General features: G+C 41.9%; 1 protein-coding gene across 42 annotated transcripts in view; it reads left to right on the top strand.

Moving 5' to 3' along the window:
* CACNA1C (calcium voltage-gated channel subunit alpha1 C) overlaps nt 1-24,146 on the top strand; it is a 735,566-nt gene that overhangs the window by 674,022 nt on the left and 37,398 nt on the right. For all 42 annotated transcript variants that reach the window (XM_047742048.1, XM_047742037.1, XM_047742034.1 and 39 more), the window contains 7 exons: nt 716-844; nt 3,091-3,156; nt 4,741-4,832; nt 14,810-14,975; nt 15,550-15,677; nt 16,316-16,412; nt 18,242-18,344. In XM_047742048.1, coding sequence (XP_047598004.1) covers nt 716-844; nt 3,091-3,156; nt 4,741-4,832; nt 14,810-14,975; nt 15,550-15,677; nt 16,316-16,412; nt 18,242-18,344 — 781 coding nt within the window. The remainder of the gene's footprint in view (nt 1-715; nt 845-3,090; nt 3,157-4,740; nt 4,833-14,809; nt 14,976-15,549; nt 15,678-16,315; nt 16,413-18,241; nt 18,345-24,146) is intronic.

Below are 24,146 nucleotides of genomic sequence, written 5' to 3'. Positions count from 1 at the left end.
GGCTTGCAAACAGACAGTCTCTGCGGGTTAAGCAACACCCCTATCCCCACTGTCCCTGCAGCCATGTGGGAAGAGGTGGCACAACAAGACTTCCGGAGTCCTGAGCTGCCAGAGCACCAGATCCCTGCCGTGGGCACCCCACTCCAGCCCTATTCTCTGTCAGCCCTCCCTGCCCACCAGTGCCATCACCCCTCGGGCTGGGATGGAGGCCACGACCCACTCAGCCACCTTACTGAGCGCCACATCGCACTCGGGATGCACGTCACCCTGCCAGGCCCGCCGTAGGCTGCGGCTGCGATCTCAGCTTGCAGCCGAGGGTGGGTGCACCCAAGGCAGCTCGCTCTCGGCCTAGATTTCAAAGCATATGGAAGTTCCTTATGGAGTCTTCGGTAGCTCCACCCAGGGGGTTAAGAATCAGGAGTGAAGGGGAAAAGGGGAGAACTGATAAACGGGGCCATAGGCTCAGGGGCCTGGGCACAGCTTGGCTCTGCCGAGGTTGTCAGGCCTGGGTTGTCTACCTGGAAGAGGGGGGGGGCAGCTGGTCTCCCCATCCATGGCCCAAGGCAGAGAAGCTAGTGCAGCTAACCTTGCCCTGCCCTGCCCGGCCTCCTCCCCAACCAAGGGCTGTGCTGCTCAGAGCAGGGCCCACCTCGTTCTTGCCCGCCCCTCTCTGTTGCTGTGTTAACTACCACCTCCTATTGCCGATGGATTCCAGAATGCAGAGGAGAACTCCCGCATCTCCATCACCTTCTTCCGCCTCTTCCGGGTCATGCGCCTGGTCAAGCTGCTGAGCCGAGGGGAGGGCATCCGGACCTTGCTCTGGACCTTCATCAAGTCCTTCCAGGTAACCACCTCCGCCCTCAGTGGGCTGCAAGAAGAGCATCCTTGGCTCCCAGAGTGGGTGCTGCACCAGGGGTTGCACCCAGCTCCCTGGGGCTCCCTGAACAGGAAACAGTGCCACTGAGTCGAGGGCCAGCCTTACCTCGCTACTCAGCAGCTGTGTGACCGCAGCCTCCCTCTATGCCCTTGCTTTCCTCCTGTCTATAATGAGGCCCCAGGACTCCATCTGTGTTTTTCAAAAGCATGCTCCTGGAGCCCCAGATTTCCCCCAAAACTGGGGTAAATGAGAGGCTGAAGTGGTTCTGCTTTCTTCTCTCATCCGTGCATTTTTCCGCAAGAATTTACTGCACAAAGAGGTTTTGTGGTGGAAAAAATTTGAAAAACATGGGCCCAGATGATCTGATAACCTCTGGGGCCCTCCCACTTTCAGCAATTTTACGATCCAGCTGTCACCTTCCTCCCAATAGGCATTTCTGTAATGTCTGCTGTCCACACCTGTTTAGTCTCAGCCAAACTCTCTAGGACCCTGGTGTCACTCCATTCAAGGAGACATGGTCCCCTCGCAGGGGCCCAGGGTTGCCTAACTATAGGATTAATTCTTTTTTCTCAGCCATTATTTTCCATCTGTGAAAACAGAATAATGATCGCCCCTGGCCATCTCTGAAGAGTGTTATGTAAGTTTGAAGTTAAAGAGAAGCAGACTCCGTGAGGTCACTTGAGTTCCTTGAAGATGAGTGGCGTAGGGACCCCTGCATGAACATCCACGCTCTTCCCTAGCCCGACTCTGAAAGCAGCTTCTCCTTACCCACGGAAGCACCACTCTCCGGCTTCCCGACACTGAAGGATTCCTTCCACGTGCCCCACTCTAGCCAATCTGAGCCCAGTTACAGGCACAGAGGAGGTCCCTGATCCAAATATGCCCAGAACTGAAGGTGCAGCCAGAGGCAGTGCTCTGCGGCCAGGTGCCTGCCTTGCTTTGGAATCCTCTCCCAAAGGCACAAACACCATTCCAGGCAGCCTCCCGCCCTGGGACTCACGGCCCAGGCCCTTGACTGGCCCATCCTGGTTGCACTCCTCATAGGCAGTCCTCTGCCCACCAGGCCTTCCTGAGGAGCTGCAGTTGCCCTCCCTGCTAGCCCAGTCCCACCCCACCTGCCCCTCCGGTAGGTGCCATACCCGGTTCCCCAGTCCCTGGGAATCTGAGGATTCTAGGGAGAGCAGTACTGGGGGCTGATCCTATCTGTGGAATCCCATGGCCATGATGACTATAGAGGCCGCCAACGTACTTCCTCCCCGCCCCCCAACACACATACATATTTCCTAGGAAAAGGCGACAGACCTTGGTAACTGTGAGGAGGGGCTTGAACGTGGAGCCCAGCTCAACCTGATGGAAGCCCCATCCGTGTGATCTCGCATTGCCATCTAGTGGCGACTGGACGCCTGGCAAGGCATTTCCTAGCCTTGAACGTGTGGCCCCCCAGATTCCAGAATAGGCCCTGAGCCCCAGAAGGCCTCTCCCCAGGAGAAGCGGCAGGGACTCTAGAAAATTAAGTTGTCTGAGCTGCCAGGCAGATCATACATGGAGTGAATAAAATATATGGGACCCGAATACGTGGGAGGCATCACACTCAGCCTTTTGTAAGCCTTCTATCGTTTAAACACCACAGAACCCCTGAGAGGTCATTACTTTTCTCACTTTTCAGAAAAGGAAACTGAGGCTCAGAGAGGTTAAGTCATATGGCCAAGCTTTCATGATGAGAAAGTGACAGAAATCAGATTTGAGTTCATGATCTTTCTTCTACTTAAGTTCTCCTTAGTAATTATTTTTATTATGACTAGCGGGATATCATCGAGCTACGTAAAGGAAGGGTGTAACCTGCCTCCACCCCACACCTCCCCAGGAAACCCTGGGGTGTATCCTTCACGGCTTTCTCCCTACTCAACAAAGCCCTATGTCTAGTCAGAGGACATTTGTTCATGCTTGATTGTTTTTACTAAAGCGGTATCCTACTATATGTATCTGTTACTCTGCAGCCTGCTTAGCTCCGTGCACCACACTGCTTCTCAGGTGATTGAAACCAAGGGAAAATGAGAGGTCAGTGCCATGGTTCAGGCCTTCTCCTGGTGCCCAGATTTTCTGTGGGGGCTCTTGGAAGTGGCCCCCCAAAGCCAGGTCACAACACCCCCTGGGAAGGGATCTAGTCAGCCATCTCCCACCAGCCTCACATTGTCTCCTGTGCTTCCTTCCAGGCCCTGCCCTATGTGGCTCTTCTAATAGTGATGCTGTTCTTCATCTACGCAGTGATCGGGATGCAGGTAGGACAGCCGGCCTGCTGCTCCTCGGCCTCTACTTCTCTTCCCGCCTCCCAGGCCCACGTTCCCAGACATCTCCCTCTTGCTCCTGACGCTCCCTCCCTCTGCTTCCACTTCTGAGGCCAAGAAGGTCAGAATTAGAAAGTCCCTTCAAATGGCATGAGGGCCATGCGCTGCCCTCACTTCTCTCCCCTTTGCCCCGGGCCTGGTCTCTGCTCTCTGTAGGGAAAACCACTCCCGGACTGACACCGAGGGCCTCAGGAGAGACAGGTCCTTCCAGAAAACAACACGAAGGGTGTGTCAAACAGCACCCCTCCCCCTGCCCAGGTCTGACAGCCTGAGAACTACCCCCCACCCCAGCACCATTCTGGAGGAGCTAATGACAGAGAGGGGTGGAGGAAAAAGGGAAAGAAAGAAGGAGGAAGGAGAGGGAGGGAGGGAGGAGGGAAGGCGGGAGTCAGGCTGGCAAGCTCTCCCCATCAAACACGCAGCAGTTTCAAGGGCCTCCCCTCACAGGTGCCCACTGCACGTTCCCCTACCTCCAAGCCTGCGGCATTCTCCAGCCAGCCTCTCCTGGGGGTACCCGAGAGCGCCAGAGCCCAGCACTCATACCAGCCAGGACTTTTCCTTAGTGGCTCCTGAAGGAAGATTCCCCTGCTTATTCTTTGCAGAAAGACCCCGGGATCCTAGGCCAGAATCTTAGATAAGAAGAGCCACCCTGCCACCTCACCAAGAGCAACAGCTTCTAAGATAGGCATAGCTCTAACAGGCCACAAAAAATAAGGGGACCGCTAATTTCAGGGATAGATTAAGCTTGCCCACATCCCAGATTGCGCCAAAATCCAAGAACTGAATTTGGAAGAGTAAACATCTGGGCTGAAATGGCAATGAAAAGGAGGCCAGAGGCTTGAGTTCTGAGGACCTAATGGTGACTGTAATTGGTAACAGTGCTGTGTACTTGGAAGTGGCTGCCAGTAGATCTTAGGCATTCTCACCACACACACACACACACACACACACACACACACACACACACACACACAGCTACTATGTTAACTGTGGGAGGTGATGGATGTGTTAATTACCTTGGTCTTGGTAATGATTCTACAAGCATTGTACATCAAATCACCACCACACCGTACACTTTAAATATATACAATTATGTTTGTTAATTATTCCTCAATAAAGTCTTTTTAAAGAGAAAAAATATGTATTCTCAAGAATCTGTAGCCAAAAAGGACACCTGAGAGCACTCTGTCCCCACACAGAAGCACGGGGCTGGTGACAGTGTTCACCTGCTCTCAGCCCAGCTCCCCGTGGCCCGGCAGGACCTCTCTTGAGGACCCATGGGTATTTTTCTTCTTACACCTGTCCAGTGTGGTGGATGGAGATCAGAGGCTGGATGAGGCAGCAGGTTCCTGCCCCCGTGAGGCCCTGCCGGGTCATGTCAGGGGACTCAGTTCAGATATTGGGCTGGCCTGACCCCCAGTCAGCCAAGACCTCTGAAGAGACCACTGAACATTGAGTGGGAACTAGTACGCTGTCTGCCCACACTTCGCTGAATCTACCTTCTCTCTCTCTGCTTAGGTGTTTGGGAAAATTGCCTTGAATGACACCACAGAGATCAATCGGAACAACAACTTCCAGACCTTCCCCCAAGCTGTGCTGCTTCTCTTCAGGTGAGTCTCTGAGGACAGATGCTTACAAACACCTCCATGATGCAGCCCTGAGGTCTGGACGTAGAATGCAAGGGAACCTTTCCAGGGGAGCGGGCAAGGAGGGAAAGGATGCTGGATCGCCCTCCCTGCACTAGAAAGCTGGCATTTCCGTGCTATTTGTAATACTTCCCACTGAACAGCACACTGGTCACTGACAAACCTGCCAGTAACCACACCAAAATGTTAGATCACAAGTCAAACACTGACAACACCCTCGTCTGGAAGCCAAACAGCTCAAAGCCAAGCCTGTGACACATTCGCTTTGGGTAAGACACCTAACTTCTCTGAGTCTCGGCTCCCTTGCAAACAAGTACAGCTGCCAATGTCAATGCCATGTGCTCTACTGGTTATTATGTCCTGTGAACTTAGTGTCCTCCTCATTAAGCCAGCCATGAGCCTTCACCCTTCCCAGAAGTCCACAGCCTCAGGCCTAGCTGGGGTCAAGAGTGTTTCTCAGCCTGCTTCTGACTGAGTCCATGTCACAGCCTGCTTTTTCCTCCTCTGACTCCTAATGACCCCCTTGCTCTGTCCCCTTGGTCCTTCTCACTCTCCTGTTCCTCACAGGCTGGGCTGCTAGAGGAGACTATCTAGACCATCTAGACCAGGGCTGGTAGCTGAGAACTATTTACCCCATCCCTGGACCAGATGATTTCTAAAATCCATTCCAGCTTATATACTCTACATGTTATGGCACTGGGAGAGGCAGTGAACTCCCCGCCATTCCCTGGGGATCTTCTCCAGAAGATCCAGAGATCCACTCTCTCAGAGAGCCCCACCTTCACTGAGTTCTACAGAATCCTTTCCCCACACTCAAGCCCAAGTATCATTATTACTCAAAATGTATTAAATCGAAATGACAACGCTTTAAATATCAGTGAGACATTACCACCTCCCTCAGATGGTGGACTTTGAGAACACAAAGGCCACTGTAAACCACAATCTAACAACAACACTTAAGCCTGTGCCATATTTAAATACCAGAGCTGGACACAGATATAAGACTGAGCACATGGCTCCCTCTCCCCTCCTTTCCTAAATTTCTTAATGACAGAAGGTATTTCTTAAAAGAATAAACCCACAACAGTACTAAGAAGGAAGGTTTAAAAAAAAAAAAAAACACCATGGAAGAGCGCTATGAATGAACGAGGAATTTCTAAATGGAAGGAATCAGAGGGATTCAATTGACAAAGAAACGAGATCTGAGGAGAACCTATCCCTAAGAATGTGTGGTCTATGGAAGAAGTGAGAGCAGTTCCAGGATTGGCAGGTAAAAGGCCTGGGAGAGACCTGGGGCCATGACGAGACTGGCTCCTCAAAGGACCTGTGTTTGGAGAGCAGTTGCTTATGCTCACAAGCTGAAAGGAGCAGCACTTGACATCACGCCCCCGGGCCTTGGGGTCTGAGAAGTAGAGCAGGTCCCCCCAAGGAACCCCTACCCTCAAAGAGAGGCTACCTCCCCACCTCCCCTGGTGGCACATGTTCTGTTTCTTTCATGGTCCCCAGAGAGGCTCTGGAATGAGAACTTGATTTACAGAGATGTGAACTGGGTCCTCAGTCACAAAGAACAGTCAATAATAAACCCAAAGTATTTGGGGGGAAACGAATACCAATAAAGATCAATAATCCTCAGTTAGCAGATGAATGAGCACAAGAGGAGGAAAAAGAACATATAAAGCCATAAGATTTGAAAATAAATATAATTCATATCTTTAGAGAGCCTGCAGAGCATATTACATCTGTTGAATTAAAAAGCAGGAGGCAGAGGAGAAGTCAATATTAAGTCATTATTAAGAAGAACAAATTAGAGAGACAACTCAGGAAAACTTCCTTGTTGAAATATTCAGAAAATGGGCACAGCTAAAGAATGAAATAATGAGCTGAAGGATCAAATCTAGGGTTCTCTCAGTATACAGCCAAAAGGACAAAAAGATTAAAAATATAAATAAAATACCCCTGGGGATAAAAATATATTATATGTTTATAAAAAATAAAATTAAAAAAAAATGCCACTAAAAAAAAATATTACCTAGGAAAATAACACCCATTCCTTTCCCTTTTCACATATCCAAATGATTTGGCATGGCAGAGAATCTATTGGAATACATTAAGAAACTCTTTCAGTAAAAAAAAAAAAATATATATATATATATAAATAAAATATATATATATAAATATACATTTATTTATATAAGGACAAAAGACAAAAAGATTGAAAATATAGATAAAATACATATAAAAATATAAATCAAAATTAATATAAATCAAAGTTATAATAAAAGTTAATATTTATCATTCTAATACAAGTTCAGGTAAAAACAACAGAATGAATGGAAAGAATGAAATCAAGGGATGATCAAAGAAAATTTCAAATAAAGATATGAGCCTTTAGGTTGAAATGGCTTACTAAGTGCCAAATAGGTTTGTCAAAAAGTCCCTTCATCAGACACAGTATGAAGAAGTTTTAGAATACCAAGAATAAAGAAAATATCCTAGAAGCATCCCAGAAAAAAGTGAGTTATTTTCAAAAAATACCAATTTTCATTAGACTTCTCATTAACAAAAGTACATAATAGAAGACAAATAATGTATGCAATATTATGAAGAAAATATATATATGTATTTTTTTATTTGACATAGAGAGAGAGAGCCCAAGTAGGGAGAGCAGCAAGCAGAGGGAGAGAGGGAAAAACAGACTCCCCGCTGAGCAAGAAGCCCAATGTGGGACTTGATCCCAGGACCCTGGGATCATGACCTGAGCCAAAGACAGCCGCTTAATTGACTAAGCCACCCAGGCACCCTAAGAAAATATATTTTGAATGGAGATGCCTGTAATGCAGGCTAATTAGCATTCAAATAACAAAGCAAAATTGATTCCAAAAGTATAAGAACTCAGAAAGTTTACTCCCTTACATAAACCTCTGAAACAACTATGCAAGGATGCCCTTCTACAGAATGAAAAATTAATCTAAGATATTGAATGAAGAGAGTAATGATATTAGTAAAGTAACCATAAAGTTTATAGCTATGAGTTATGAGCAAAGAAATCATAAAGCTCATATTAAATCTAAATAATTGTTAAGGGAGGTATTATTTATTAAATAATTATTGCTAATTTTTAAGTGTAATAATTATTTTGTGGTTATGTAAAACATTGTTTTATTTTCAGAATGCATATTGAAGTATTTAGGGTTGATACAATGATATTACATGAGGTGTGGGATTTGCTTTAAGATATCCCATCATGGAGATAAAAGATACAGAATGGGGAATATAGTCAGTGGTACTGTGATACTGTTATATGGTGAAAGATTGTGACTACAGTCATGGTGAGCTATGGAATCACTATGTTGTACCCCTGAAACTAATGTAATATTGTGTGTCAATTCTCAGTTTTTTAAAAAAAGATTTATTTATTCATTTATTCATTTTAGAGAGAAAGGGAAAGAAAGTGTGTGCATGTACAGGGGGAGGGGCAGAGGGAGAAGGGGAGAAGCAGGTTCCCCACTGAGGAGGGAGCCCCATGCTGGGCCCACACTAAGCTCTGGCTCAGTCTCCATCCTGAGATCATGACCTGAGCTAAAATCAAAAGTCGGATGCTTAACAAACTGAGTCACCCAGGCGCCCCTCCTCTTTCGGTATTTTTAAAAGGTGAGAATGCAAAAGAATAAAATAAGATAATAAAATAAAATACTCCAACCAAAAAGGGTAAAGGGGGTTGTTGGGGAAGTAGATGAAACACACACAGCAAAATATTGATGATTGTTAAGATTGGGTGATGGGTACATGGGGTTTTTTTGTATTTTCTACTTTTGTATATGGTTGAAAACTTTTGTAATAAAATTTTTAATAAAAAATAATAACTGTTAAGGTAAAATGTCCAAAACCTTAATAGCAATTTGGAAGTGAAATCCTATGTTATCTCAACAAGGTAGGAAGAATGAGAAACATGAAAGTGTGCTGACATTCTTCTCTTGTTTATGGAAAAGAACAGATATTGCTCAATCTATACACAGCCAGTGGAAAGTGTATAAATAGGTATGTTAAATATTTGAAGGTAAACCATTAGAGAAACAGAAATGGAATATATATATTCCAAATCTCTAGATGGAAAAGAAAAAAAAATGCAAGGAAAACCTTAGCAATTCTGCAAAAGGAAGGAAAGACAAAAGAAGGAAGGTGGGGTGGGGAAGAAGAGAAGGGAAGAGGAAGGAAAAGAAAATTAGAAAATAAAACAAGATGGTAGGAATAAAAACAAAAATTAATCACTAAAAATTCAATTTCTCTATTAAAAGATAGATACTCTAATGTTGACTTCAAGAAGTCTAACTGTAGCCTGTTTATGATAGAGTAAACTAAAGGAATGGGAAAATAAAGGAATGGAAAAAGAATACCAGACAAAACTTCCAAAAAAAAAAAAAATAGATGTAGTAATAACATCAGAAGAAATAAAATTCCAGGTGAAAAGCATTAAACAATACAAAGAGGGATATTTGTTATTGATAAAAGGTATAATCCACCAAGATTACAAAACAATCATAAAACTACATGGAAACATATCAAGGATACTAATGAATGATAAGGGAAAAATGAACACACACACACACACACACACACACACACACACAATGGGAGACATGTAAAAACATGACAGAACAAATAGAACAAAATAAAAGAAAGGGTAAAAAAAAATCTAAAAATACAACTGATAAATTTAAGTAAATTTGTAATCAATAGATGACCCAAAAAAGTACTTTGTTTTTAAGAACCCAGAAACATTCATAAAAATTGGCCAAGATTTAAGTCACAAAGGAGAATTCAATAAATTCTAAAACTTCTCTAACTTCAATACAACAAAAATTAGAAATTACCCACAAAATTGGTAGTTCCTCCAAAATCTACCCACTTAAATGTTTTGAGCCACTATTCTTTTTTTTTTTAAGATTTATTTATTTATTTATTTGACAGAAAGAGAGAGAGATCACAAGTAGGCAGAGAGGCAGGCAGAGGCAGCAGAGGAAAGCAGGCTCCCTGCTGAGCAGAGAGCCTGATGAGGGGCTCAATCTCAGGACCCTTTTTTTGATATGATTATCTGTTTTGTGTGTGTTGAGTTTGAGGAGTTCTTTATAGATCCTGGATATCAACCTTTGTCTGTACTGTCATTTGCAAATATCTTCTCCCATTCCATGGGTTGCCTCTTTGTTTTTTGACTGTTTCCTTTGCTGAGCAGAAGGTTTTGATCTTGATGAAGTCCCAAAAGTTCATTTTCGCTTTTGTTTCCTTTGCCTTTGGAGACATATCTTGAAAGAAATTGCTGTGGCTGATATCGAAGAGGTTACTGCCTATCTTCTTCTCTAGGATTCTGATGGATTCGTCTCACGTTGAGGTCTTTTATCCATTTCGAGTTTATCTTTGTGTACGGTGTAAGAGAATGGTCGAGTTTCATTCTTCTACATATAGCTGTCCTGTTTTCCCAGCACCACTTATTGAAGAGACTGTCTTTTTTCCACTGTATATTTTCTCCTGTTTTGTCGAAGATTATTTGACCATAGAGTTGAGGGTCCATATCTGGGCTCTCTACTCTGTTCCACTGGTCTATATGTCTGTTTTTTTATGCCAGTACCATGCTATCTTGGTGATCACAGCTTTATAGTAAAGCTTGAAATCAGGTAACGTGATGCCACCAGTTTTATTTTTGTTTTTCAACATTTCCTTAGCAATTCGGAGTCTCTTCTGATTCCATACAAATTTTAGGATTATTTGCTCCAGGACCCTGAGATCATGACCTGAGTTGAAGGCTGAGGCTTAACCCACTGAGCCACACAGATGCCCCTTGAGTCACTGTTCTAAATAACTCACAGCTGAAGCTACATACTTATTAGAAATTAAAGAGTTAGAGCAGTACATCTTAAATTTACAAAATGCACCAATCAATACCAAAGAAAATTTCGAGCCAAAATTTATTTTATAAAATCTATAATAACCAAACTAATGAATGGAAAAAGAATAGCAAATAACCCCAAAGTATGAAAGAATATACTTACTAAAATAAGAGCAGACACTAATAAAATATAAAACAAAAATATTTATCAATAAACCCTAAAACTAAGTTCTTTGAAAAGACCAATAAATAGACAAACTCTTGTCAAAACCAATTTTTAAGAAAGGCACGTCAGGGATAAGAAAAGTCACACAATTATAGATATGGAAGAGATTTTTAGAATGATAAAATATTATGAACAAATTTATGCCAATATATGAGAAAATTTAAAAGTAGATGTTTTTATGTAGGAAAATATAAATCACAAAATTATCTTAAAAAGAATTTTTTTAATTAACCACAATTGAAACTGAAAAGATAGTCAAGGTTTTGGTCCTCAGAAAGTTCCAAGATCCAGGGGAGCCTAGATAGCACAGTTGGTTAAATGTCTGACTCTTGGTTTTGGCTCCAGTTGTGATTCAGAGTCCTGAGACCCAGTCCCATGTGAGGCTCCTGGCTCAGTGGGGAGTCTGCTTCTCCCCTGCTTCCTCTGCCCCTCCCCCTATTCCCACCACTGACACTCACAAGCACTCTCTCTCTCTAAAAATAAATAAATCTTTTTTTTTAATGGGCAAAAGACTTGAATAGATTTTGAATAGACATTTCTCTGAAGATACATGAATGGGCAATGAGCACATGAAAAGATGCCTAACATCACTAACCACAGGGAAATGTAAATCAAAACCAGAGTGAGCTACTACCTCATATTCATTAAGAAGGCTACTATCAAAAAAACAAAACAAAACGAAATGGAAAACAAGTGTTGGCAAGGATGTGGAGCAATTGGAACCCTTATGCCCTGTTGCAGGATATAAATAGGCATGGCCATTGTGGAAAATTGTATGATGGTTCCTCCAAAAATTAAAAATAAAATTATCATATGATCCATGAATTCCACTTGTGGGTATATATCCCAACCAAGAATAGAAGAGATATTTGTGCACCTATGTGGAAGCAACCCAACTGCCCATTGATAGGTGAATAGATAAGCAGAATGTAGTATATACATACAATAAAATATTATTCAGCCTTGAAAAAGGAAGGGAATTCTACAATATGCTACAACAGGGTTGAACCTCAAGGACAGTACTAAGTGAAATAAGATAGTCACAAAAAGACAAATACTATGTGATTCCACGTATTTTAGGTACTTAGTCAAAATTGTAAACACAGAAAGTAGAATCATGGTTGCCAGGGTCTGGAATGGGGGCGGGGAGAAGAGAACAGGGACTTATTAGTTAATAGGCACAGAGTTTCAGTTTTACAAGATGAAAAAATTATGGGGCTGGATGGTGGTAATGGCTGCACAACAAGGTGAATGTATTTAATACCAGTAAATGAAACACTTAAAAATGGTTAAGATGGTTAATTCTTTGTTATGTGTATTTTACTACAATAAAAGGAAAATAAATAAAACCTCTTTTCAAAATTAATTGCCCAAGTAAACTATACAAGAGAAACTGCAGAGCTAAGAGAATTCAGCAAATCTTTTACAGATAAATATAACTTCTTAAATGTACTGCTTATAATAACAACATTTTGTTTATTTATTTCAAATAAGATACCTAGAATTAACTAACAAAAGATATACGTGGGGAACTATAAAAATTTCTTAAAAGACATTACACAAATGGAGAGATATGCCATGTTGATGGCTGGGACACTTAATGTCACCAAAATATCAAATTCTTCAAGTTAATCTATGGAATACCAATAAGACTCTCAGTGGGATTATTCATGGAACTTGATGAGCTGATTCTAACGTGTCTGTGTAAGAAAAAAGGAAAAGTGAATACCCAAGGCAATTTTGAAGACCAACAAGCTAGAAGGACTCACTGTTTATAAGAGAGCAAGACTTAATATAAAGCTTCGTGATTAGGACTGTGTGATCCATTTGTACCAACATAGACAAATAAACCTACAGAATAGAATGAAAAGGCAACACAAGACCCACACATCTATGGAAATATAATTTATGTCAGAAAGGATATTTCAAATCAGTAGGTAAAGATGAACTTGCTCAATACATTGATTAAGAAAATTAGTTATCTACACAGGAAAAGATAAAGCATATTTCTACCTTATATCAAGCACAAAAATACATTCCAGATTAATGCATTATTACAAAAAACAAAATTTTAGGATTTTTATAATATATAGGAGAATATCTTTATGACCTAGAATAAGGAAAGATTTCTTCAAACAAGATGGCAAAAAGCACAGTGAAATTTAAATTTTAGATTCTTCAGGGGTTCCTGGATGGCTCAGTCAGTGGGTTAAATATCCAACTCTTGATTTCAGCTCAGGTCATGATCTCAGGGTCATGGGATCAAGCCTCCTGTTGGGCTCTGCATACAGTGGGGAGTCTGCTTGAGATCCTCTCCCTCTCCCTTTGCTCCTCCCCAAGCTAACTCTTTCTATCTCTTTCTCTCAAATAAATAAATAAATCTTTTAAAAAGTAAAATAAACTTCAGATTCATTAAAATAAATAGGCTTCACCATAAATAAGGCTGTAGACAAGCCACAGACTGAAAGAAGGTACTTGTTACGCATGTAATTGACAAATGATAATAGAAAGAATATATTTTTTAAAAGACCACAAATGAACAAGAAGGCAACCAAAGAGACAAACAGACTAAAATATGAACATTGCAGTTCAACAGAAGGTGAAATAAAAGTTCTTAACCCACTAACCATTTAAACACAAATTAAGACAGCAATGAAATATCATTTCACATCCATCATATGAGCAACATTTTTAAAAATTCACTAATTGAAAGAGTTGACAAGTCTAAACCCATAGAATCAGAGTGTAGAAAAGGAATTGCCAGAAGCTGGATGGGGTGGGGATAGGAAGAAGTTAGTAGAAGGGCACACACATTGATCTACCAGATAAAGAAGGTCTGAAGATCTAATGTGTAACATGGTGATAATAGCTGATAACCCTGTATTACATACTTGAAATTTGCTAAAATCTGAAATGTGCTCATCAAAGAAAATAAATATGTGAAGTGATGAGTGTGTTAATTAACTAGGTGGGAGGAATCCTTGCACAATGTAGAGTTGGATCAAATCATCACGATGGACACTTTAAATATCTTCCAATTTTATTTGTCAGTTATACCTCAATAAAACAAACAAACAAAATGTCGACAGGTCTGCAGAGCAATGGCATTTGTCCTGCACTGATGACAAAAGCATAATTCTTAGAGAAGCAGCAATAACTAGTGAAAACGAAGACATACCTACTTCACTTGGAAATTCCACTTTCTAAGCAGATATCAAGGCATGGACCTGCATGCTCATTGCAGGGTTCTTTGTAATAGCAAAAAAGGAAAGAAAAGGGAAAGCTTTAACAGGACAGCAGGTTTTTTAAAATGGTATATACAGGGCACCTGATAGCTCAGTCAGTTCAGCATCTGCTTTTGTCTCAGGTCGTGATCCTGGGGTCCTGGGATCGAGTCCCACATCAGGCTCCTGCTCAGTGAGAAGTCTGCTTCTCCCTCTGCCTCTGCTCATGCTCTTGCTCTCTCTCAAATAAATAAATAAAATCTTTTTTAAAAATTGGTATATACATAGAATACACTGCTATATGGCAGTTAAGATGAATACAACAAGAGCCGAATGGATAAATCTCCAAAACTTAATATGAATGGCAAAAAGAGGAACTTTTTAGAAAAGGTGGTTTGTTCCCATCTATGGAAAGTTTTAAAACATTCAAAACAATGCCATGTATCTTCATATTTAATGAACATTATCAGAGCATTCAGGGAATGACAAACAACAAATTCAATTTAGTAGTTCCCTCTGGGGGAGGAGGATGGGGCAAGGGGTGAAGAAAAAATCCAGAGATATGAGATGGGCCCCACGGGTGGTGGACTCTTTCACCGCTCTCCCCTAGGTGTGCCACAGGGGAGGCATGGCAGGATATCATGCTGGCCTGCATGCCAGGGAAGAAGTGTGCCCCCGAGTCGGAGCCCAGCAACAGCACAGAAGGTGAAACACCCTGTGGCAGCAGCTTCGCGGTCTTCTACTTCATCAGCTTCTACATGCTCTGTGCCTTCCTGGTAAGCAGAGGTGGGACTAAACAGCCACAGATCATGAGTGTGCAGTTCAAGGCAGCCCAGGCCCGCTATCTATCCCTGCAGCTTGCAGTCAGAGGAACCAGCTTGGAAAGACTCAGTTAGTAGCAGTGTCCAACCACTAGAAAAGGGCACAAAGCCCTGGGCCAGAGTGAGCCCAACCAGCACCTTTCTTATCTCTTCTTGGCTCTTATCATGGTGGCAGTGTCCCAGGGGACAGAAGGGATGTGTGAGGGGGCCCAGAGGCAACTGATATGTTTTGGATACTTTGATGAGGAGTGTGAGGAAGGGTGGTGGAGAAAGCTGCCCTCTGTCCTTGGCAACCCTACCCAAAGTTTGGTATGAGGGAAACTGTACAGCCCACATGTGGGATTCATCGCACACCACTCCAAGGAGACCTGTGTCAGGTTCATAGCCAAGAGACAAAAGTTCCAGGGGCTGATATTTTAAATGGTAAATAGAGCTGGTCTTTAGAAATGTAGGCTTCTGCCATGCATGGCACTAACTGGCAAAGTGGATTTAAGTGGCAAGAAACGCTTCATATCTCTGTTCTCTGCAGATCATCAACCTCTTTGTAGCTGTCATCATGGACAACTTTGACTACCTGACAAGGGACTGGTCAATTCTTGGTCCCCATCATCTGGATGAATTTAAAAGAATCTGGGCAGAGTATGATCCTGAAGCCAAGTAAGTTCCCAGAGGGAAATATTGATTCCCAAAGCCCAGAGGACACAATGTGACCATACCCACAGAAGAGGTTCAACACAGTTTACCGTTGGGTAGATTGATTAGAAACACTGAATTGCACCAGACCCCAGGGTCAAGGGTCAAGGGCCAGCAATAGTAGGCCAAGCATCTTTGACTAAGTCAAAAACATATCTATTTTCAGTTGAATAGAAGGATGGGAGATCCTTGTGTCAGGAATAACTAGTAAGTATTCAAGTTAAAATGTTTAGAGTCAAGTAGATCTCAATTCTATTCCCGCCTTGGGTACAAGGATACCCTCACTGGTCAATCACATTTGGTTGACACTTAATAAATGCCTTTTGGACAGATGGTTAGATTGCCACAGCAAGTATATGTGAGAATCTCATTGCGCTACCTGAAGTTCCTTCCACCTTGAACATAGAACTGGTGGAAAATTGCTCATTAAAATCTAAACATGTATATATTGGTTTTAGAGTTTTGCCATGCAATTCTGCAATGCTGCACTGAGATTGACCAATAGGGCAATAGCTGTGGAGAGCCTAATAAGTGAGTCTTGGGCTACAGGCTGAAACCATGACCCTCTGACTAATCTTTCCCTTCTGCCTTTCCTCTTTTAGGGGTCGTATCAAACACCTGGACGTGGTGACCCTGCTCCGGCGGATTCAGCCCCCACTGGGTTTTGGGAAGCTATGTCCTCACCGCGTGGCTTGCAAAGTAAGAGATAATCTGGGTTCACAGGGGAAAAAGAAAATATGAGAGGGAAGAAGCCTATTTGTCTCGTGACCTTGGTCAGGCCATTGATACTTTAAGGAAGTGAAGATAATATTTTATGTGCTAAAGAAATAGGCCTGAGCCAGATTATATTTTAAGGTTCCTTCCAACAATAAACCCTCTATAAAAATTCTACAAATGAAAACTGAAGTGAATGCCTCATGATCCAACAAGCCACATGCCCAGTCCCATCAGGTTTTACCACCTAGTCATCCTGGAAGACGTTCAGCCAAGGATGGATAGATTAAGGGTTCTCCTCCTGGGATCAGAGAGCTATTAAAGGGTCCATGCATCAGCTTCAGGGACCTGTAAAGCCCTAAAATTGTGTACAAAATCACTGAAACACTCACAAATTGCACCAAAGAGAGGATCCATCATGTTCATCAGATTTCTAAGTGAGTCTGTGACCCTATAAAAGTTAAAGACAAGCATCTTAGACTCTTTAGACCCAACTCTTGCTCGTGTGACCCTCACATGACCTTGAGAGTGAACATCCCATAAATTGTGTGCTCAGGCACCTCTCTTACCTCACTGTAATCTCAACCAGGTAGCCGTTGCTGAAGAGTACTGTTTCTACTCTATCCCCTTGTCTTTTAATTCCCACTTTGACCATTCCATACTCCCTGTTGGAATAACAGTGAGCTGAAAGGGGTTGGGGAAAGTGAGGTCAGAGAGCTGTATAGAAGAAGCACAAATAGAAAACCTCAACTCCAGATAATCCATTCATGGGAAATAGAGAATTGAATTGTGCTCCATTTTACTCAGTTTTTTCTCACTTACATCTCCACTTTGTTCCCAAAAAAATTTTAGAAGACTTCCAAGGTTATATAAGATATGAGGAGGGGAAAAAAGCACAAGTTAAATGTAAAGTCAAAGCCCAATGGACAAAATAGCAGGGACAAGTGTGGCCTGCATGAGGTGATAGTGCATCCATCACAACCTCCAGAGGGGCCTGGACAGGCTACCAATGTGTTCAGCTTCCCAGTGACTGCCCCGCAATTCACACTGTCCATGAGAGTCAAGAAGACCCAGTCACTCAGGAAAATTATAACTCTTCTTGGCACTATGATTAACAAGAGGACACCATGTGATCTAACAAATAACATCTTTGACCACATCTTGAGAGCAAATGCCAGAATGACTTTCATGGTGCTCTTTCTCCTAATTACTCTGCTGTGTGCTGAGGCCCCACACCGGGGCACAATGTAGCAACAGCAATTTGGGCCGGTGAGAAAGGAGGGAAAAGGGCAATTCAATCCTATCCAGTCAACAAGCTTTTGACCCAGCCTGATGCAGAGGTATGTTTTTTAATAAACAGAAAAGAGGATACACTGTGCCTCCTGCAATGCAAACCTGCCATTATCGTCTCTCTTAGCAAGGCTCTGGATGAATGCTGGCTCCAGGTGGGCTCCTGGCAAGTGCCTGGCATGCCAGTAGAGAGTGCATCCATATGCCTGAGTAGACATTTGAGCTGAGGAGGGTGTTGGGTGGGCTTAACATGTCTTTGTGGGAGCAAGGGTCTAATAAGGACAAATTCCATTCCTGCCTCACTGGGTGCAGAAGGGTGAGAGTACTTATGGGATAGCTGAAATTCTCCCCAGAAGAGGTTTTGAATACATTTTAGTGACCCATGCCTCAAACCCCTACCTGCTGCTGACACTTGCACACAAATTTGAAGGCCCCCTCCCAGCATTCTCCTGCCATGGTGGTTCTGTAGATCATTTGAGAACGGTTTGCTATAATCACCAACTTTGCCTCCTCTTAACCTCCAGCGCCTGGTCTCCATGAACATGCCTCTGAACAGTGATGGGACAGTCATGTTCAATGCTACCCTGTTCGCCCTGGTCCGGACAGCCCTGCGGATCAAAACAGAAGGTAGGGGTCACCTGAGGGCTACTGGGAGAACCATTTAGAGGATCTAGCAGACTAACCCAACAGCTGGCAAAATGCTCCCAAGATCTTCCCATTCTGGGTAGTATCAGAGCACTGGTTCAGTGGTAACCTTCACATCTAGGGATGTTGAAGAGGCCTGGCCTACTCTTGTTTCCTTTGCTCCTTGAATGGTTTTTTCGTCTCTAGCATATTTACTTTGAATTCTAGCACTCCATTAATTTCTAGAAATTATTCTGGATGATATCTTGAAGTCACAGTTTATAGTTCAAAAAGCAGAAGGTGATGAGTGTTACCTAAAGCAGGGCTAAACCCCATCAAAATGGAATGTTACTGACTGTGTGGATCTCTCAAATGCTTAACTTTCTTTTTAAATTAGAACTGTCAAAAGGGGGTCATATTGGCAAATGGTGACTTATGGTCAAAGTCATCACATACAATTGTACAAGCTGTGCCTGGATCAAGGTGTTCAGCGAGCCAACAGGTGTGGTTTAAGATCTCACCTGTGCTCTACTGGTTGGGCCATGCTCCCCCAGGTCCATGTTCACCTGAAGGGATATCTTCTGGTTTGTACAAAGTTACCTTATGGGCTAGCAGCAGCCTTGGCTGAGATAATTTACTGTCTTTATAGATGATGAGTATTTCTTAACCACTGTGTGGGAAAAGCTACATAGAATGTACCTAGAAAGATGTGACTGCTCACAAACAGCTTCTAGCTTATTATAGTGTTTTATAGAATGTGATCAAAAGACCACCTGCCTCAGATTCAGCTGCTGAAGCTTGTTTAAAATGTGATAAGTCATTTATTCTCTCTCTACTTCAGCTCCTTCATTGGTAAAATAAGAAAGATAATGATGTGTAGAAATTCATTTCAGTGGGGCGCCTGGGTGGCTCAGTGGGTTAAAGCCTCTGCCTTCGGCTCAGGTCATGATCCCAGGGTCCTGGGATCGAGCCCCGCATCGGGCTCTCTGCTCAGCGGGGAGCCTGCTTCCTTCTCTCTCTCTCTGCCTGCCTCTCTGCTTACTTGTAATCTCTGTCTATCAAATAAATAAATAAAATCTTAAAAAAAAAAAGAAATTCATTTCAGTGAATAATCCAGCAGAGAAGTGCCTTTCTCAGTTAAATCCTTCCAGAAAATAAGAGAAACATCTAAAATGAAGGAAAACAAGAACCAGGCAGCAAGACACATGTTAAAGAATGAGCTAATCTTTAAAAAATTAAAAATAGTTCAAGTTATGCTGCCAAACAAAGGCTGAGGGAGGCGGTCCAAAATGTTGGCATAAGAAGACCCTGAACTCACCTCCTCCCAAGGATACACCAAATCTACACCCACATATGGAGTGATTCTTCTGGAAGAACTGAGTGCTGATTGAACAACTTCTACACAACAAAGGTTAGAGGAACCACACAGAAAATGACAGGAAAGATTAAGATATGGTAACTATGGGAAACCCTTCTCCAACAAACCAATGTGACAACCTGCAGTGAGGAAGAATAATACTGAGAGCCCTATACCCAAATTCACCCAACCTGGGACACAGAAAGAACAGTGACTTAAAGGGCAACAACACTATAAGTGAAGGAAATCCATTTGTATCCACTAAATGGCAGGGGAAGGGGAACTACTGGAGTTCTCTTCAATTTGGAGGTATCAACAAGCACCATTGTTTACATTCCCCTCCACCTTGATAGTACAGATGGGAGCAGGATCCAGGTGCTCTAGTTGGCCTGCTAGGGTTACTCCAGTGAGCCATAGGCCCTTAACCTACACCAGCTCTCCCCAAGATAACCCTCGACCCATCCCTGCCCCACCTCCAACCACCCCACCAAGGTGACCTCCAGTTTCAGTGTATTCCCAGATACCCCAGCCAGTGCCTGCTTAGGCTCAAGCCATTCCATCATGGTCATCCAGGCATAGTGCACCCCTGGACTCCCCCAGGACACATTGGCTTCAGGTCCAGCCAGCCAGCCAAAGCTTCCAGGCACATGCAATGTACACAGGGAATATACACAATGTACACAAGACTACTCCTTAAGACTGGGAGTGGTGGTTATCCCACCTAACATGTAGATACTAACACTGAAAGTCAAACAAAATAAGGAGACAGGAGAATATGTTCTAAATGAAAGAACAAGATAAAGCCCCAGGAGGAAAAAACCCTGATGAAATGGTGACAGGTTATTTGCCAGACAAAGTAGAGTTCAAAGTAATGGTCATAAAGGTGTTCACCAAAGTCAAAAGAAGAATGGAGGAACACAGTGAGAACTTCAACAAAGAGTTAGAAAATATAAGAAAGTACCAGAGAGGACTCACAGAGCTGAAGAACACAATAATTTAATTGAAAAATACACTAGGAATCAACAGCAGATTAGATGATACAGAAGAATGGCTTAGCAATCTGGAAGACAACAGTGGAAATCACCCAGTCAGAACAGCAAAAAGAAAAAAGAATTTTTAAAATGAGAATAGTTTTAACTTCCTTAATTTGGGGAAGGAAACAGGCATTCAAGTCCAGGAGGCACAGAGAAACCCCCTCAAAATCGACAAAAATAGGTCATCATCTCAAGATATAATAGCTTGCAAATTTCAGAGATAAAGAAAAAATCCTGAAAGCAGCTCAGGACAAAATGTTCTTAAACTACAAGAGTAGAAATATAAGGCCAGCAGCAGACCTGTCCACAGAGACCTGGCAGGCCAGAAAAGGCTGGCATGATATATTCATTGTGGTAAATGGGAAAATACGCAGCCAAGAACAGCTGTTATTCAGAATAGAGGAGAGATAAAGGCTGCCATTCAGAATAGAAGGAGAGATGAAGAATGCCCAGGACAAACAAAAGCTAAAGGAATTTGTGAACACTAAACCAGCCCTGCAGGAACTATTAAAGGGGATCCTTTGAATGAAGAGAGAGACCAAACTAACAAAGACCAGAGAGGAACAGAGACAATCTACAGAAACAGTGACTTTACAGGTAATACAATGGCATTAAATTCAGATCTTCCAATAATTACTCTGAATATAAATGGACCAAGTGCTCCAATCAAAAAACATAGGGTGTCAGATTGGATTTAAAAAAAAAAAAAAGACCCATTGATATGATGTCTATAGGAAGTTCATTCTAGACCAAAAGACACCTCCAGATTGAAAGTGAGAGGGTAGAGGACCATTTATCATGCTAATGGACATCTAAAGAAAGCTAGAGTAGCAATCCTTATATCACACAAATTAGATTTTAAACCAAGACTATAATAAGAGATGAAGAAGGACACTCTATCATAATAAAAAGGGTCTATCCAACAAAAAGATCTAACAATTGTAAATATTTATGCCCTTAACTTGGGAACAGCCAATTATATAAACCAATTAATGACAAAATTAAGGAAATACATTGATAATAATACAGTAATAGCAGGGGACTTAACACCCCACTCACAATAATAGATCATCTAAGCAGAAGATCAACAAAGAAACAAGGGCTTTGAATGACACACTGGAACAGATGGACTTCACAGACATATGCAAAGCAATCCATCTTAAAGCAACAGAATACACATTCTTCTCAAGTGCACATGGCACATTCTCCAGATGAGATCACATAATAGGTCACAAATCAGATCTCATGTGGTACAAAAAGACTGAGATTATACCATGCATATTTTCAGACCACAGTACTTTAAAACTTGAACTCAGTCACAAGAAAAAATTTGGAAGGAACACAAATACATGGAGGCTAAAGAGCATCCTACTAAGAATGAATGGGCCAATCAGGAATTTAAAGAAGTATTTTTTAAAATACATGGAAGCAAATAAGAGTGAAAACATGACAGTTTAGAACCTTTGGGATGCAACAAAGGTAGTCCTAAGATGGAAGTATATAGCAAGAAACAAGAAACAAGAAAAGTCTCAAATACACAACCTAACTTTACACCTAAAGGAATTGGAAAAAGAACAACAAATAAAGCCTAAATCCAGCAGAAGAGAAATAATAAACAGTAGGGCAGAAATCAATAATATAGAAATTAAAAAAAAAACACAATTGAGCAGATCAATGAAACTAGGAGCTGGTTCTTTGAAAGACTTAATAAGATTGATAAGCCCCTAGCCAGATGTATCAAAAAAGAAAAGAGGAAGGACCCAAATAAATAAAATCATGAATGAACAAGGAGAGATCACAACCAACACTGAAGAAATACAAACAACTATAAGAGAATATTATGAGCAATTATATGCCAACAAATTAGGCAATCTGGAAGAAAGGGATGCATTCCTTGAAACATATAAATTACTGAAATGAAACAGGAAGAATGAGAAACCTGAACAGGCCCATAACCAGCAAAGAAATTGAATCAGTAATTAAAAATCTAACAAAAAGAGTCCAGAGTCAGATGGCCTCCCAGCAGAATTCCAACAAACATTTAAAGAATTAATACCTATTCTTCTGAAGCCATTTCAAAAAAACAGATATGGAAATAAAACTTCCAAACTTATTCTATGAGGCCAGCATTATCTTGATCCCCAAACCAGGCAAAGACCCCACCAAAAGGGAGAACTACAGACCAATATCCTTGATTAAAATGGATGCAAAACTTCTCACCAAGATATTAGCTAATAGGATCCAACAGTACATCAAAGGGATTATTCACCATGACCAAGAGGGATTTGTTCCTGGGCCACAAGGGTGGTTCAACATTCATAAATCAATGTGACACACCATGTTAATAAAAGAAAGAACAGAACCATATGATTATCTTAATCAATGCCAAAAAAGCATTTGACAAAACGCAGCATCCTTTCTTGATAATAAAAAAAAAAAAAAAAACACAACTGTTTGCAGTTTAGGGATAGAGGGAACATACCTCAATATCACAAAAGCCATATACAAAAAACCCACAGCAAATATCATCTCAATGGGGAAAAACTTAATGTTTTCCCCCTAAAGTTAGGAACACAACAGGAATGTCCACTCTCACCACTGCTGTTCCACATGGTACGGAATCAGCCCTCAGCTGATCAGACGACAAAAAGCAATCAGACAACAAAAAGAAATAAAGGACATCCAAGTCAGCAAAAGACATCAAACTTTCACTCTTTGCAGATGACATGATACTCTACTTAGAAAACCCAAAGACTCTACCCAAAAATTACTAGAACTGATACAGGAATTCAACAAAGTGGCAGGATATGAAGTCAATGCACAGAAATCAGTTGCATTTCTATACACTAACAATGAAGCAAAAGAAAGAGAAATCGAGGAATCAGTCCCATTTACAATTGCACCAAAAACAATAAGATACCTAGGAGTAAACCTAAACAAAGAGGTAAGGGATTGGTACTCTGAAGACTACACAGCACTTATGAAAGAAATTGAGGAAGACACAAAGAAATGAAAAAAAATCCCATGCTCATGGATTAGAAGAATAAATATTGTTAAAATGTCTATACTACCCAAAACAATCCACACATTCAATGCAATCCCTATCAAAATACCATCAGCATTTTTCATAGAACTGGAACAAACAATCTTAAATTTTGTGTGGAACCAAAAGAGACCCTGAATAGCCAAAGGAATGTTGAAAAGGAAAACCAAAGCTGGAGGCATCACAATTCTAGACTTCAAGCCCTATTACAAAGCTGTAATCATCAAGACAGTATGGTACTGGCACAAAAACAGATACACAGATCCATGGAAGAGAATAAAGAACCCTCAACTCTGTGGTCAACTTATCTTCAACAAAGGAGGTAAGAATATCCAGTGTGAAAAAGACAGTCTCTTCAACAAATGCTGTTG

This window comes from Lutra lutra, chromosome 8, assembly GCF_902655055.1.
Source record: "Lutra lutra chromosome 8, mLutLut1.2, whole genome shotgun sequence".
NCBI lineage: Eukaryota > Metazoa > Chordata > Mammalia > Carnivora > Mustelidae > Lutra > Lutra lutra.
The sequence above is the reverse complement of the archived record's forward strand: the minus strand, read 5'-3'. Positions and strand labels throughout refer to the sequence as shown.